This window comes from Musa acuminata, chromosome BXJ3-9 (genome assembly GCF_036884655.1).
Source record: "Musa acuminata AAA Group cultivar baxijiao chromosome BXJ3-9, Cavendish_Baxijiao_AAA, whole genome shotgun sequence".
NCBI lineage: Eukaryota > Viridiplantae > Streptophyta > Magnoliopsida > Zingiberales > Musaceae > Musa > Musa acuminata.
In genome coordinates, this window is record NC_088357.1 from 45,488,392 (window position 1) to 45,502,849 (window position 14,458).

General features: G+C 36.6%; 3 protein-coding genes across 4 annotated transcripts; all 3 read left to right on the forward strand.

Moving 5' to 3' along the window:
- The first annotated feature begins 2,409 nt into the window (after positions 1–2,409).
- On the forward strand, positions 2,410–5,525 carry LOC135649877 (glyoxylase I 4-like). The gene is made up of 4 exons (XM_065168805.1): positions 2,410–2,561; positions 2,668–2,886; positions 2,987–3,062; positions 5,313–5,525. Exons 1-4 carry the CDS (start codon positions 2,478–2,480, stop codon positions 5,339–5,341), a joined length of 408 nt encoding a protein of 135 aa, XP_065024877.1. The 5' UTR covers positions 2,410–2,477; the 3' UTR covers positions 5,342–5,525.
- A 1,031-nt stretch (positions 5,526–6,556) lies between these two features.
- LOC135585345 (cysteine synthase-like) lies at positions 6,557–10,471 on the forward strand. Of its 2 annotated transcripts, none has more exons than XM_065168803.1 (11): positions 6,557–6,693; positions 6,830–6,880; positions 6,961–7,070; positions 7,173–7,230; positions 7,581–7,844; positions 7,910–8,047; positions 8,175–8,226; positions 9,041–9,120; positions 9,285–9,344; positions 9,466–9,546; positions 10,176–10,471. In XM_065168803.1, the coding sequence occupies exons 2-11, from the start codon at positions 6,842–6,844 to the stop codon at positions 10,266–10,268; spliced, it is 975 nt and encodes a 324-aa protein (XP_065024875.1). In that variant the 5' UTR covers positions 6,557–6,693; positions 6,830–6,841; the 3' UTR covers positions 10,269–10,471. The 2 variants fall into 2 exon arrangements, with proteins under 2 accessions (XP_065024875.1, XP_065024876.1); XM_065168804.1 differs by having other exon boundaries at positions 6,582–6,730.
- Positions 10,472–11,617: 1,146 nt separating this feature from the next.
- Positions 11,618–14,316, forward strand: LOC135648649 (small ribosomal subunit protein uS13z/uS13y/uS13x-like). Its single transcript, XM_065166526.1, has 4 exons — positions 11,618–11,753; positions 11,855–12,015; positions 12,439–12,627; positions 13,962–14,316. Exons 1-4 carry the CDS (start codon positions 11,751–11,753, stop codon positions 14,065–14,067), a joined length of 459 nt encoding a protein of 152 aa, XP_065022598.1. The 5' UTR covers positions 11,618–11,750; the 3' UTR covers positions 14,068–14,316.
- The last annotated feature ends 142 nt before the right edge of the window (positions 14,317–14,458 follow it).

The window sequence follows — 14,458 nt, forward strand, 5'->3', positions numbered from 1 at the left end:
GATTTGATCAGTGGGACCCAATCTTCTAATTATATCTTTTTAAATTGATGGATAAAAGAAAAAATAATTAATAAGTAATATTCCAAAATTAATGGATAAAGATCAAACGATATTACACATCTCCCGATAACCCTTATCTCTATGCAAATTTGTGCATAGGCTTGATTTATCTATAATCGTTATTCATCGATCATCTTTAGTAACCTTTCACCAATATTGATCGTTATGTTGTCATGGGATTGTTATCCATCGTGTATACTTGCTTGTAACATTTACATGGAGATATAGTTTATGCGATGATTTATGAGAGTTAAACCTTTTACTTATATTTGTCGTCATGCTGAGTGATTTGTATTCTTTGAAACTCAAGTAAATAGTGGATTAATATCTTTAAAATATGCACCTATCATATGGATAGAGAATTTTTATCACTCAACTTTCTAAAAATTACTATCTCTACATGATGACCTCCGCTAAGGTTTATACATAGGTTTGATTTTTACGATCATCATATGAGACTTAGAGCATATGGGAACCAATCAAAGGAATACCAAGATAAAGGAGATTTGAGCATGGAGAGTATGAGACCTTGAGCAAATAGGGGAACAATCAAAGAAACATTGAGAGAATTGAGAGAATTGGAGAAAGAGAGATTAGCATCCGAAACCCTAAGTTGATGAGAAACTAATCGAATGAACACCAAGAGAATTGAGAAAATTCGAGTGAGAGATATCAACATATGAGACTTTGAGAGGATGAGAAACTGATCAAAAGAATACTAAGAGAATCGGGGTGATTAGAGCAGGGAACCATATCAAGGGGTAGAGAACACTTATAGTCAATATGAATTCAACTACATGCTTATGGCTTACTTTAATCTAACTCTGATTTATTTTATGAATTGGAATCAAAATGAGTTGACTTTTTTTTTTCTTTGCAAGGGCTTGCAAGGCATATATATCCATACATAACTAAATAATTACAAACATATAATTATTTCTAATCTTAATTCTTTAAATAATATTAAAATTTTAATTAATATTAATATTCTTTTTAAAAACACTATAAACATATGGATAATTTATCATAAAAAGTTCATACAAATTGGTTTTTAGTGCTGTTTAAAACTTATCTCAAGGACCTTTTTTATATATTTAAATTTTATTCGCCTACTACAATCTTTTTTTTTTTCAAAGTGCTATTCTGATTGTGAACTAATTCAAGCCAACCCTTTCTCCTACTCATCGATTTCTTCCTCTTCTTCCCTTTACTCCTTAACCTCATTATTCTTCTCCCTTCCCTCCTCTATGTCATCAAAGGATGATGGCGAAGAGGATGATGACTAAAGGACAATCGAGGAGTAATATAGAAGAGGGGTGAAGAAGAAAGGAGCGAAGAAAATCAAATCATCTGATTTGATTTGATTTGCTCTAATTTAATAAAAGAAAAACACAAATAGATCTAAAAGATTAAAGACATATTTATTCATGAATGAATTTTCAAAAAAATCATAACTTTGAGAAATTTTCACATAGAGCACCCCTGGATACATAAAAATATCATTTTACCCATATATTCTTTAGACCCGTCGTCGTCTTCTCCTCCCTATATTATCTTTGTCACTGTCCTTGCTAGACCTAGAGGCATCGCACACATGAGAGGGGGGTAGCAAGGGGGCCAGCCCACACGTGGAGGTGTAGGCATGACCAGTGGGGCTAGCCCATACATAGAGGGATAATTTACAGGGGGGCAATCAATAGGGCCAATCAAGGGAGGGGAGGGTATGGACAGTGGGATCAGCCCATGCGCAGTGCCACAAGCAAACGACGGTAGAGCAGTGGCCTATCTGCGAAGGTGCAAAGGACCAAGAGAAGAGAGGGTGCAAGTGACGAGTCCAACCCATGCGTGATGATATAGACGACTGGGGGAGGGCGATCGACGATAAAGATAGGATATTTGTTTTGAAATAAAAAGGGCAAAATTTTTCAAAGTTAATGCACTCAGTTAAAAATTTTCAAAGAGGATTTTTTTCAAAAATTTATTTATTTTTATTTATTTTAAAAATAATAAATTTCTAATAAAGGTAACCAATTAATGAATGTTTTATTTTTTTGGAATAAATTACCCTTGATAAATTTATTCTCAATTATATTTTAAAATACATAATATAATTTATACGAAAATATAAGTGAAACTTGGGATATGTTAAATTTTTTTACTTGTTGAAACTCATCCGAAATGCTGTAATATTTGTCCCTACGCTTCCGGTGTTAGCTTATCCAATTAATATATAATTATTTATTAAAAAAAACAAATACCTTAAAATTTATAATGATAAATATTTTAATTTTACAATAATATATGTCTGTATATACACGTAATAAAATAAAACTCCGGTCCTTAAATCATTATCCTTTGTACCGCTTTGCTTCTCTCGCCTCTTTCGACCATCTGCGCTCTCCCACTCCCTCTCGCTTATGGCGGCCGCGGAAGGCGCTCGGCTTCACCATATCGCGAGGGAATCGCCCGACGTCAAACGCCTCGCCGCCTTCTACCAAGAGGTATGCAATTTCCATTTCCCGTGCCAGTACCCACTCGAAACGATTCGTTCCTCCATGCTCGCGGACTTCTCCTTCCTCCTCCTCTTCTTTCCTTCTCTTTCCGTAGGTGTTAGGTTTTGAGCGGATCGAGACCCCCAAATTTGGGGAGTTCGAGGTGATCTGGCTTCGCCTCCCGCCGTCTTTCTCGCTCCATCTCATCGAGAAGGACCCCCGGTCGAAGCTCCCTGAGGGACCGTCCGCTGTCGCTGATCCCAGCGCTCTTCCGAGGGGCCACCACATCTCCTTCGCTGTCTCCAACTATGAAACCTTCGTCCAAACTCTGAAGGTTCGATCTTTCCTCATTTTGCTCCTGTCCTTTCTCTGTTCTTTTAGGATAAAGATTGGGTTTTTTTTTCCCGACTTAGCTTGGGTTGTTATCTTAATAGGAGAAAGGGATCAAGACGTTTGAGAAAACCCAACCGGATGGGAAGACGAAGCAAGTCTTCTTCTTTGATCCCGACGGTGAGTTTGTTTGCAATTATGTACTTTTTTTCTTCTTTTGTTTTTTTAGGGGTTAAATTATTTAGCATTTGGAGTCTAAAGTTGTGTTGGTTCTTTGGCTTTGGATATGCTTCATAGTCTGAGAGAGAGAGAGAGTTCTGTAGGATGTGAAATCATTCGTTCAACATCAAGACCATATGGGAACTAAATCATGAACAATGTGTCACATTTGTGGGTGAGGAGGGACATTTCATAGATGGATGAGAGTTGAAAATTTTAGCCTAAATATGCAATTTCAGAGCTTAATTCTTGACCTAAACCATTGGATTTAGGCTGATACCTGGCTTTATGTGTTTTAGCTGCAGCTTGCACATATATTGGGAAATAATAGAAAAAGATGAAGAAAAGGGAAAATGATAAAGATAAAATACAAGAATGCAGGAAACTACTGCTCTAGAAGAGAAGAACAAATGAAATTAAAAAGAGGAAAAATTCAGCTAAATAAAAAAAATAAAAAGGAAAAGATGAATAACTGAATAAGCATAGATGAAATCTTAACTGATAGAATTAATATGCTATGAAAAAAATAAGAAAGTAAGAACTGAGCATACCCAAACACAATGTGCAATTGGTGGGTTTTGATTGGCTTATAAATAATTGACATGATCAATTTGAACAATTTAACCTGGTTAATACGTGAGCAACATGGTAAATTCATTGTTTTGGTTTAACAAATCAAATTTGTGTTTTGGGTCCATAAACCTACCTACTCACATCGTTAATTAATTAATTATTTCAATTGGGTTTAGTTCTTGATTTAGTTTGCACAATCGAATTAAAATATGTGAAAAGTGGGTTGTTTGTATTCTTCGACCTGAAACTCTGGCCCTACATGTCTATCACATGGGTTGTACAAGTCAGATTAATCTATGAGTATTGATTGGGTTTAGGATTTGAACATGATTAAAAAGCACATCATGTTGGGGTTGGCAGCTATAATATGTGCATCTCAATTTGTCGTGAACTTTGTTAGACTTAATTTATTGTCACCATGGTGATGTGAAAGGGAAAAAGGAAGAAACATGTTATGAAGTTTTTTTTCGACTTTTTGCCGTAAAGTCTCATTAAGGCTGCTGGCTGATTCATGGAAATACAACTTCATTTGTTGCAAATACAAAGATTTAACCACTTAGATGTTTAACCAAACTGGCCTTGAATTTTTTTTGTCTTGGGTTATGAATGAATTATTGGAGGTGGTGAGGAGCATAGGAGGAAAGGTTCCTTTCTAAAGATTTATACTCAGGGAATTATTTTGATGGAAGATTTACAAGTTAGTAAGTCGGGTCTAACACATTAGGATCCTTCTCAATCTAATAGATGAGGTTATCAACTCAACACCCATTTTAATGGTTGTGACAGTCATTTTGGTTTGTATTTTATCTGGGTCACTAAACGCCAAGGTTCGTCGTACCACGATATACTGACTGATACGAGCGGTACATACCAGTTTGATAGGGGACCGGTATGAGTGATACATACCGATCCATCGGTACACCCAACCGTATCATGTGTTAGTATGTTGGTACATATCGTACCACCGGTCGGTACATCGGTACGGACCGATAAGGCGAACCATGCTTAACGGCATACTAGAGTATTGATGTCTCAATGGCTTTAACCTTTGGATCATTACTGAAAAGTTAGAAAAAGAAAAAAATATTAGTAAATACTCTAAACTGTAGGTTATTGTAAAGCTAGCAATATATTAAAACAAGTGATGGCATTGTTAAAACACGATTTACCTTGGCTAGTATTGTTTGGTTTCAGTGATCAGTATCACTTTGGACCACTAAACTGACCAATGTAATGGTAATGAGGGTTTGGCAACAATGAACAACTGACTGAAGCTGATCTTGTGTTCACCATGAAGGGGCTGCAATTTTTCCCTTGTGATTATAGGTTACTATTCCCATGTGTAGCGTCAATACTTTTAATAAACCATGCCATCCACAAAACTTGCAAGAGCTGCGGTTCACTGGAATTTAGTTTCCTGATGCTTATTTCTCAATTTTATCCTCATTGCCTTTCTAGAATTTTATTGCCAAGAGGGAAGACATGGTTACTCAATCTGACATTCACGTTGACAGCAACATCTTTTGGTCTTTTTGACATTGCAATTTGAAATGCATTTGTTATTGTTGATTGGAAGCAGAGTTCTTGACCTATGTTTGCTAGGAAAGAGAGTCTAATTAAGATTCCAAATATTTGTAGGTAATGGATTGGAAGTTGGAAGCTGGTAATCCCCTCTGAAGAACGATGTGTAGATAAATAACAGCAGTATCTTAGTTCCAAGAATACGCCTAATCTACCAGCCAGCGGGATCTATCTACTAGCCAACATGATCTATGTTATATCCTCTGGCTCTTTTGTGTTTCAAACTATATAACTGGACAAATATTCTAATAAAGCTCTATGTATTTCCAACCTCCTGCTAATTCAGCCCCAGAATGGGGTTAGTTTTCTCTAAAGATCTTGATGCTGTTGAAAAGCTGAAGCCGAAGAGTAGCAATTACAACACAGGTGACAATTGCTATATGGTTATATCTAAAACGAACGTCGATATAGTTCTTTGTTGAATAATTTTCGATGTGTATTGTATTTCTGATTCGGTTATGTCAAACATATACATGCTTCTATCTCCTACTACTTTATCCGTTTTTGGGAAGAATGTGTGATAGTTTTTTCCGTTCGGTAGGGTGACTTTTGACAAGAAAAACGGTAAGGTTACTTATTTGTGATATGATGTAAATATCTATTTTGAGATTTTTTAAAGATTTTTTTTGATATTTCAGTTGATAGATTCCTCGGTCATGCTTTAAGTGTTAGATATGAGTCTTAAATTTCGCCTTTGATGCTTACCTTTTTAAAAAATTTATTAATAAAAAAATAAAATAATTAGTTGAATACACTGTATTTAAACATTATATCCTCTTCAATATAATTTTACATAGTTAGGATAAAAATATGATTTTGTGGAACAAGGAAAATCTTTTATTTTAATGTAAACAAAATAGATTGTGAGTGCTAATGATAACAAATCGTTTTGTGAAGAAAAATATTTTTTAAAAGAGAAAAACATTATGATTTGATGCCAAAATAGTTCACTAGATTTTTTTTCCCCCTTTCGTCTGTGACAAACAAAGATCGTTGCTTTGAGGAAGGGAAAAGCGTCTCGATACACTGTTGCCGGCGCACATTATTCAACGTTGATGCGGCTTCGTCGAACTTTCCCTTTTTGTCGTCACTATGGGCACGAACTTTCCCTTTTTGTCGTCACTGTGGGCATCTAACCACGGTAAAAAGAGGTCCCACCGCGAAACTACCTCCGTCAGCCAATAAAATCGCAGGATTAAGCGTATAACGGTGTTGGCTGTCGCGGATCATGTAGCTAATCTGGCGCCTCGTTTTAACCTGCGTATCTGTCCCATATCCGAGGCATTGTTCATCGACCGCAACTGCTACAAAAAGCCGAGGAGCGGACTTCGTGTTTCCATCCGTCTCCATCACCCCCTCTCGTCTCCTCCTCTGCTCTCCTGTCGTGGTTCCAAAGGAAGGCTTTTTATCGTGCAGGCTTCGTGTTCTCTGCTTCTCTGTAGGTTCTCTTCCGCTTTAGATTCTTGGTGTTCTCTGTAGGATCTTTCCCCTCTTCCGCTTTAGAATTTTCGATGTTGGAATTTTGCAAACATATGTTTTCCCGTTGAAAAAATGGATTTTTTACACTGTTGCAGGTGATTTGAACGATGGGCGAAGCCGGTACGATTGCAAAGGACATCACTGAAGTGAGTTCTGTGATCCTTTTCCCCTTCTTCTTCTTCTTCTTCTTGTCTCGTGTGGTGGATTTGACATGGTGGATGGACAGTTAATTGGTAGAACTCCTTTGGTCTACCTCAACAATGTCACCACTGGCTGCGTGGCTCATGTTGCTGCCAAGTTGGAGGGCATGGAGCCCTGCTCCAGTGTCAAGGACAGGTACTCACAAGCTAATCAGAAATTTGTTCCTCATTCATGTTGGAGGGAATGGATCGTTCTTTGTAATTTAATTTTATACAATGATCAATTCTTTGTGCACAGGATTGGGTACAGTATGATTGCTGATGCAGAGGAGAGAGGGCTTATCCAACCTGGGAAGGTAAGCCATTTTTCATTTTAGTTAATCTGTTTCATCAATTATAATTGAAGCAAAGGCTGGCAAACCAAAATCCAAAATATACACAATGCATGATCTTTGAGGAAATCAATGAGCTGTAGGTTATTACCTGTGTCTTTAACAATTTCGTTTACAGAAGAAGATTTGCCATAAATGGAAGCCATAAGACATGCCATCTATCTTGATTTTACAAATTACATTGTAGATTATATGTTCTAATTATATAGGGCATTGCAACTTATTGTTCTTAATTCAAATACTTGATAATTGGAAATGGCTGATCAAAACTTTCACTGACATGCTCATTTGTCTTCCATTGTTATTTTTGTTAGAGCGTCCTGATTGAACCTACTAGTGGCAACACTGGAATAGGGCTGGCCTTCATAGCTGCTGCAAAGGGTTACAAGCTTGCGATAACAATGCCGGCCTCGATGAGCCTCGAAAGGAGGACCATTCTTAAAGCTTTTGGTGCTGAATTATTCCTGACTGATCCTAGTTTGGGTGTGAAAGGAGCTGTTAAGAAGGCAGAAGAGTTGGCTGCAAAAACACCAAATTCATATATCCTTCAACAATTTGAAAATCCAGCAAATCCAAAGGTAGATGTTACATGGACTTTTATGATGGTTTTAGACATATTGATACACCTTTTTGGTGCTTGCAGATTCATTATGAGACAACTGGACCTGAGATATGGAAAGGAACAGGTGGTAAAGTTGATGCTCTGGTGTCTGGTATTGGAACTGGGGGTACAATTACTGGAGCAGGGAGATATCTGAAAGAGCAAAATCCAGACATCAAGGTCAGTTGATCTACATTATATATCAACAGTTTTATGTCCATATAAAAAGATTTTCTACATGTATATAATATTTCTAACTGTTATGATTCACTTGTTTTGAATTGGTATGAATTCTGCACTGTTTTAGTTGTATGGAGTGGAGCCAGTGGAAAGTGCTGTGTTATCTGGAGGGAAACCTGGTGAGTTATTATCTTGATTGTTCTTTATTTACTTTCTTGGGAGTGGATTTGTTATTTGATCATGTATGACTATATGAATGAAATATAAGGGGTTTTCATTTGTTTGCCAATTTGAAATATGCACTAATTCACCACACTGGGCCAGGAAAGAATATTACAGTAATGGCTTTCCGTTGAATATTCATTTCTTGTGTATATGAGTAAAGTTGCTTCTTTGTTGCTCTACCTTCTTTTTCCAGCTAATCTATCTGAGTGACCTTTTAATGATTTGATAAATTTGATAATCAATAGCTCTACAAATTTTTATGCATGTGTCAATGTGTTGACCAAAATAACTTCTTTTATGTATCCTTGCAGTCTTAGTTGCCAAAGTTCAATTCATATCATGCATTTGATAATTGATCTATTGTCTCATAATATTGCTTGTTTGAATGACAAGAGAACAACATAGTCAGGATATTGAGTTATACTTCGAATTATCAGTTTCATAAGAATCTTGACACTGTAAGCTCCTCAATTCTTGCTTTACTGGAGTTTGGGTGAATGGTCTGACACAAAAGGAACTAATAGTTTTTATTATACAATGTGTTTTTCCTTTTTATGATAATGTCTTGTAATAACTTACTAATGTTCCGATATTCATTTGGATCTTTTGAACAAGAGCATATTTCCACTTATACTATCTATTTGATTCAAGGAGGTTAATTTCTAACATTTTTGGAGAATATAAATTGGGACATGCTATGGAAGTTTCTGTTTTTTTTTCTTAAAAAATTATCATGTTGAATCTGATATGAATGGATTTATGGAGCAGGACCACATAAAATTCAGGGAATAGGAGCTGGTTTTGTTCCTGTTGTTCTTAATGTGGATCTAATCGATGAAACTATCCAAGTAAGCTTACAGAACTATTGTACAGAACTATTGTTTAAGTTATTCTCAGGTAGTTAGCCTGTTAAATTGATGACTCGGCACGATCAACTAGTTATAGTTCTTCTCAAAGATTTTATAATAAATTCTAACAACATATCATCTTTATCAATTTCATGATTAATCAGATTTCAAGTGATGAAGCTGTTGAGACAGCAAAGCTTCTTGCTTTGAAAGAAGGGTTGCTGGTGAGTTTTGGCAAATTCTTGGTTTTTTTGTTAATATCTCAATCAACAAGAGCAAGAACACTGCTCATTCGCTTGCTCAAAGTTTTTGACACAAATTTTTTTCTCATGGTAACCATTGTAGGTTGGAATTTCATCTGGGGCTGCTGCTGCTGCTGCTATCAAACTTGCACAGAGACCAGAAAATGAGGGAAAGCTGATTGTTGTGAGTTATTGAATTCCTTTCCTTTCCTTTCATATGTATTCTCTATACTTTGTTCATGTTCAACCATATTAATAACTGCAAGAAACAACTGTTTGAATATGTTAACAGAAACTATAAGTAAATCAAATTAGAAGTTCAAGAATGTAACTAAAGCTCTATCCATTTCCTTTTAGTATTTTAGAATTCATTTGCTATAGTATTTTCTGAACTGCTGCTAAAATAAGTTTAGATTCTGCAATTTTCACTGAGAATTTGAATTAGTCTAGCCATCGATGGAATATGAAACATTTGATTTTTATTTTAAGCTAAGTCATTTGATTGTCTATTCTACTCTCAATTATCATCTTACAACATGTGAACATAATTTCATGGTAGCACATGGTCATGATCTTTCAATCAACAAGCCGTTGCTTATTTACATATATGTCTGAAGATAGTCTTACGATCTGAATTGTAAATCAGTACTTGATGTAGCTTCCTTCCATCTTTTATATCACTTTGTTTCTGTACCTTTACCTGCTGATCTATTTAGATTTGATCATGAGGATTCAAGCTACTAATTAGCTCACCTTTGTTAGATTTGATCATGAGGATTCAAGCTACTAATTAGCTCACCTTTGTTGGCACAGGTTGTTTTCCCAAGTTTCGGAGAACGCTATCTTTCTTCTGTGCTTTTCGAATCAATCAAGAAAGAAGCTGAATCCATGACCTTTGAGCCCTGAGAAATATATTTGATTGTTTTTGCGTCGATCGCCGTCTTGTAAACCTTCATTATCTGTCTTGATAAATGTTTGATTGCAAAGTGTGGTAATAGTGGTTTTATGTTTGGAGAGCCTGCTCTAGGACTGTATCTCATTGGCACATACCGATATGTTAGCTATTGTTGAATGAATATGATTTTTATGGGGAGATAATATTTACAAAATGCTCTTTTTTTCTTTTTCTTGAAATCTTGTTTCTTGGGAGCCTCATTCTATAACCATTTGAGGTATCATGGGAATATGAATTGATGACACTTTTAAGTCAGATATTAATGCAATTTCAGAAGTGCACTTTACTGAGAATTCTGCTATTGCTAACAGATGACTGCTATGGAACTAACTGCTAGGATGAATTGATAACTATATTGTAATGAAAGAGGTATAAGTGAGTTTACCCAACCTAACATGGAGAGGTAATCGATTTGCAGGTTTACCGTCCTCCTTTCGAGCATGCGAAAATATGCAAGATGCTCCTAACAATATTCAGAATGAGTCGAGGTGGTGGATTATCCATGACAATATTCTCGACTAAGTTCAACGAATCCGACACCATGTGGACAAGAGATATGGTGAATAACAAAACAACATCCAAGAAAACATTCCTATCACACAACATAAATATCGGGATCACATAAACAAATAAATAAGAATACATGACAAAGATAATTAAATTTAGTTGTTGGTCACAACAAAGAATCTTATTTTTTAAGGGATAAAAAACTCTTTGCATCAATGTTTCCGTAATTCTCCCATTGCTTTGGAAATATTTTTTCTTTTATTTTTTAGGAAATATATTGATCTTATAAACAGGAATGTAAACTCAGCTGATACAGGATAATACATTTTTTTTGTTGCAGAAAAAAAAAAACATGAATGGCCAAAGATGAATTACAGAGTAAATAAGAAAGAAAACTATTTTACATTTTTTTTTTGTCCTTAAATTTTATCACATTGAAATGTATTATTTATTAATATATAATGTATAACAATTTATTATTTTTTCTGCTAATTCTCAACAGGTTTTTAGTTTCTTTTCAGATATAAATGGTCAAATTTGACATTTGTTTACCTTTGATTTTATGCACTGACAGAATTTGTATGAAACATAGAATAAATCTTATAAGTAAATTAACACAAGATTAAAGTTAATTGACCCAATGAAAACTTGTCACAGTGTTCAATATGGTCCATCAAACCTTATCAAAAGGCCGGTCGAGTCGAGTCCGGTCCGGTCCATCGCGAACGGCCCGGAACGGCCCAATTAGTCGATAAAACCTCCGTGAATCACCAGCCGTCCGATCTTCCTTTAGGGTTTCCCATGGCTTTATAACGACGTCTTGCTACCTTCGCTTCTATTCCTCCGGCGCGGGCTCGAGAGAGCAGTAGTAGAAGAAGGGCGTGGAGAGAGATCGTAGCCGTTGGCACCGGGCCGTCGCGTTCGCCATGGTTGGTGCTCGTGTTGAATACTCTCTCCTTGTTCCTTCTGTCTCCAGCTCGATTTCTTGTGATCGGTGGATCTTTTCTCGTGTTTGGCTGTCGATCTGCAGTCGCTGGTCGCGAACGAGGATTTCCAGCACATTCTCCGTGTGCTCAACACCAACGTCGATGGGAAGCAGAAGATCATGTTTGCCCTTACCTCCATCAAGGGTATCGGCCGCCGGTTCGCCAACATCGTGTGCAAGAAGGCCGACGTGGACATGAACAAAAGGTCCTCTTTTGATTTCTTTTTCTATAGTTGGGATGTATTCTTGCGTGCTCGAATGTTGCAGTTCCATTGATGTCATTGTCTCTTAGTTGTGTGTTTCTTTTAGCGTATAAGATTAATGCTATTGGCGAGGTAGGTGGTTTTATGTTCAATCTTGCTGGAGAGATTCTTTGGTTTGAGATCTCGAGCCTCATGGTCTGACGTCAATTGTTGAGATTTCTTGAGATGTAGGCGTGTTCCCCCACAAATTTGGGCCTTTTTTTAATCTGTTCAACTCCTTTTAATTGAATGTAGTTTTTGCTTAATTGCTCAATCTGGTCCTTGATTTTGTCTTTTTGTAATCAGTGCAGGAAACTAAGTTGATTGCTATTGGTTCAATCTGACCTCTTATGCTGATGTTTGATACCTCTTTCACGCTACTTTTAGGGCTGGAGAGCTCTCAGCTGCCGAGCTTGAGAACCTTATGACTGTTGTAGCCAATCCACGCCAGTTCAAGATCCCGGATTGGTTTCTGAACAGGAAGAAAGACTACAAGGATGGTCGGTATTCCCAGATTGTTTCAAATTCTCTGGACATGAAGCTTAGGGATGATCTGGAGCGTCTCAAGAAAATTAGGTTGGCTATTTAGTCATTTTGTTTGCTATTGGCTGTGTTTACCACTAGTCCTTTAATTATTCCTTGGAGTAGTGCTTTATAAGCACTTTAACTGGTTGTTGCCAGGAGTTTATTCATATTGGCAATTTGTTAAGAATTCATTCATTTGTGTACCCCAAGTGCTGAGATTTTTTTGATTTAATGGCATTTAGTTATAAAGTTTGCCTCATGTCATTAACATATAAGCCTGCTATCTTAGTGATACAACCAATGCCTTTGGAACCCTAAGGGAACTCAGTTATGTCCTTCTGTAAATCTAATTGTTTTAAGTAAACATCTAGACTGTAATTTTGAGCTGTTTTCAAAGTAGGGCCTTTTTTCTTTTTCCACAGTCAGTCAGGAGAAACCTTACTTGAAAGTTGATTTAGTCACTAATCTATCAGTTGACAACTATGTTGTTGTGTATTAGGGTCATCAGCTTAGTGTATATGGGTGAACTTCTTATTACTATGTGGTGTTGAGTCTTTTGTGTTAGTGTGCCAATACTTGCAATAGGAGTTAACAAGGTACAAGGAATTATGTGTTAAGAAGAGTTGTACCTTGCATTATACACCAATATTTTGCTTGGTAGTCTATTGCTGTGTGCTACAGTTGACACTTGGTAGTGAGCAACATGGAAATGACTGTTGTACTTGATCATAATTTTGGCTTGCTTAGTTGATATTTCACGATCCACTTGATGCTAAAGTATCCTTATCGACATGTCCCAAAGTGATGCCCCTTCTTGACAAGTCAAATTATCATGAATATTATAATTTTCCTTTGCTGTTCCTTCTTTTAACCGAGACTTTTGAAGCCTAGAATAGAACTGTGGTAACAGCAAAACTCCATTGGGAACGGAGGTTGAGTTTAAACCTTGTATTTTTTCTGTATATTTATAAACACCCTCAAACATTTATTTAATGTTGATACGCCTGTGTGCTGCTGTCATTGCTTGTGGTTGTCTTTTGGTTGAAATAAGAAGGAATTGTCTGTCTCGTAGCAACCGAGATAGCTAAGATGACTGTCATATAATGTGCTTTCGAACTGCATGTTACAGTCAAAATTGCAGTTTTCACTCTTAAGATTTAAACATTAACTGTGATGAACTGCCTGCTTGGATTCCAATTCAAACTTTGAGTTCAATAATTGGTGTTCCTAGTTAGTGTTGACAATTGACATGTTGTTGGCGGTGGGTAATGCCATGCCATAGTTAGTGGTACGATCTATTTTGTTTTCTTGTCAAATCACAAACGTGCCATAGAATTTTGCTGTTAGCTTCACAAAACTCAGTGCGGTAATCTTCTCGTTTGCAGGAACCACCGGGGTCTTCGTCACTTCTGGGGTCTTCGAGTACGAGGGCAGCACACAAAAACTACTGGCAGGAGAGGAAAGACCGTCGGTGTCTCGAAAAAGCGATGAGTGATGAACTAAGAGACCTTGGATGCCTCAAAAAACTCGGCATCCAAGGGCTTAGACTTCTGTTTCTGCCGCTGCGGTTTGTGTTAGTTTCGATTTGGATTTCCAACAGTTGATATCTGCATTAGTGATTCCATTCCGTGTTACACACTAGGCTGGTGTGATGGATAATTTTGGATGTTCTTAGGCTACACATTTGTCAATTTGCTGCATTCTAATACTATTTAAGACCAATGTTGGAAGCTTTTGTGATGGGTATCTGTTTTGGTATTTCTTTGAAAATATGAATTATGATGGTTAGAATTGCAGGCAGGAATCTCTATACTGAATTGATCATAAAGAGAGCAACTTCTACAAGCCTGCCTTCTAAGGACTACCAGGAAACATTGGATTC

Coding starts and splice junctions, on each gene's coding strand:
- LOC135585345 (XM_065168803.1), top strand. CDS start 6,842: ATGGGCGAAGCCGGTACGATTGCAAAGGACATCACTGAA. Junction 7,071..7,172: donor TGCTCCAGTGTCAAGGACAG/GTACTCACAAGC, acceptor CTTTGTGCACAG/GATTGGGTACAGTATGATTG. Junction 9,345..9,465: donor CTTTGAAAGAAGGGTTGCTG/GTGAGTTTTGGC, acceptor TAACCATTGTAG/GTTGGAATTTCATCTGGGGC.
- LOC135648649 (XM_065166526.1), top strand. Junction 12,016..12,438: donor GACGTGGACATGAACAAAAG/GTCCTCTTTTGA, acceptor CGCTACTTTTAG/GGCTGGAGAGCTCTCAGCTG. Junction 12,628..13,961: donor GAGCGTCTCAAGAAAATTAG/GTTGGCTATTTA, acceptor TCTCGTTTGCAG/GAACCACCGGGGTCTTCGTC.
- LOC135649877 (XM_065168805.1), top strand. CDS start 2,478: ATGGCGGCCGCGGAAGGCGCTCGGCTTCACCATATCGCGAGGGAATCG. Junction 2,562..2,667: donor TCGCCGCCTTCTACCAAGAG/GTATGCAATTTC, acceptor CTCTTTCCGTAG/GTGTTAGGTTTTGAGCGGAT. Junction 3,063..5,312: donor CTTCTTCTTTGATCCCGACG/GTGAGTTTGTTT, acceptor AAATATTTGTAG/GTAATGGATTGGAAGTTGGA.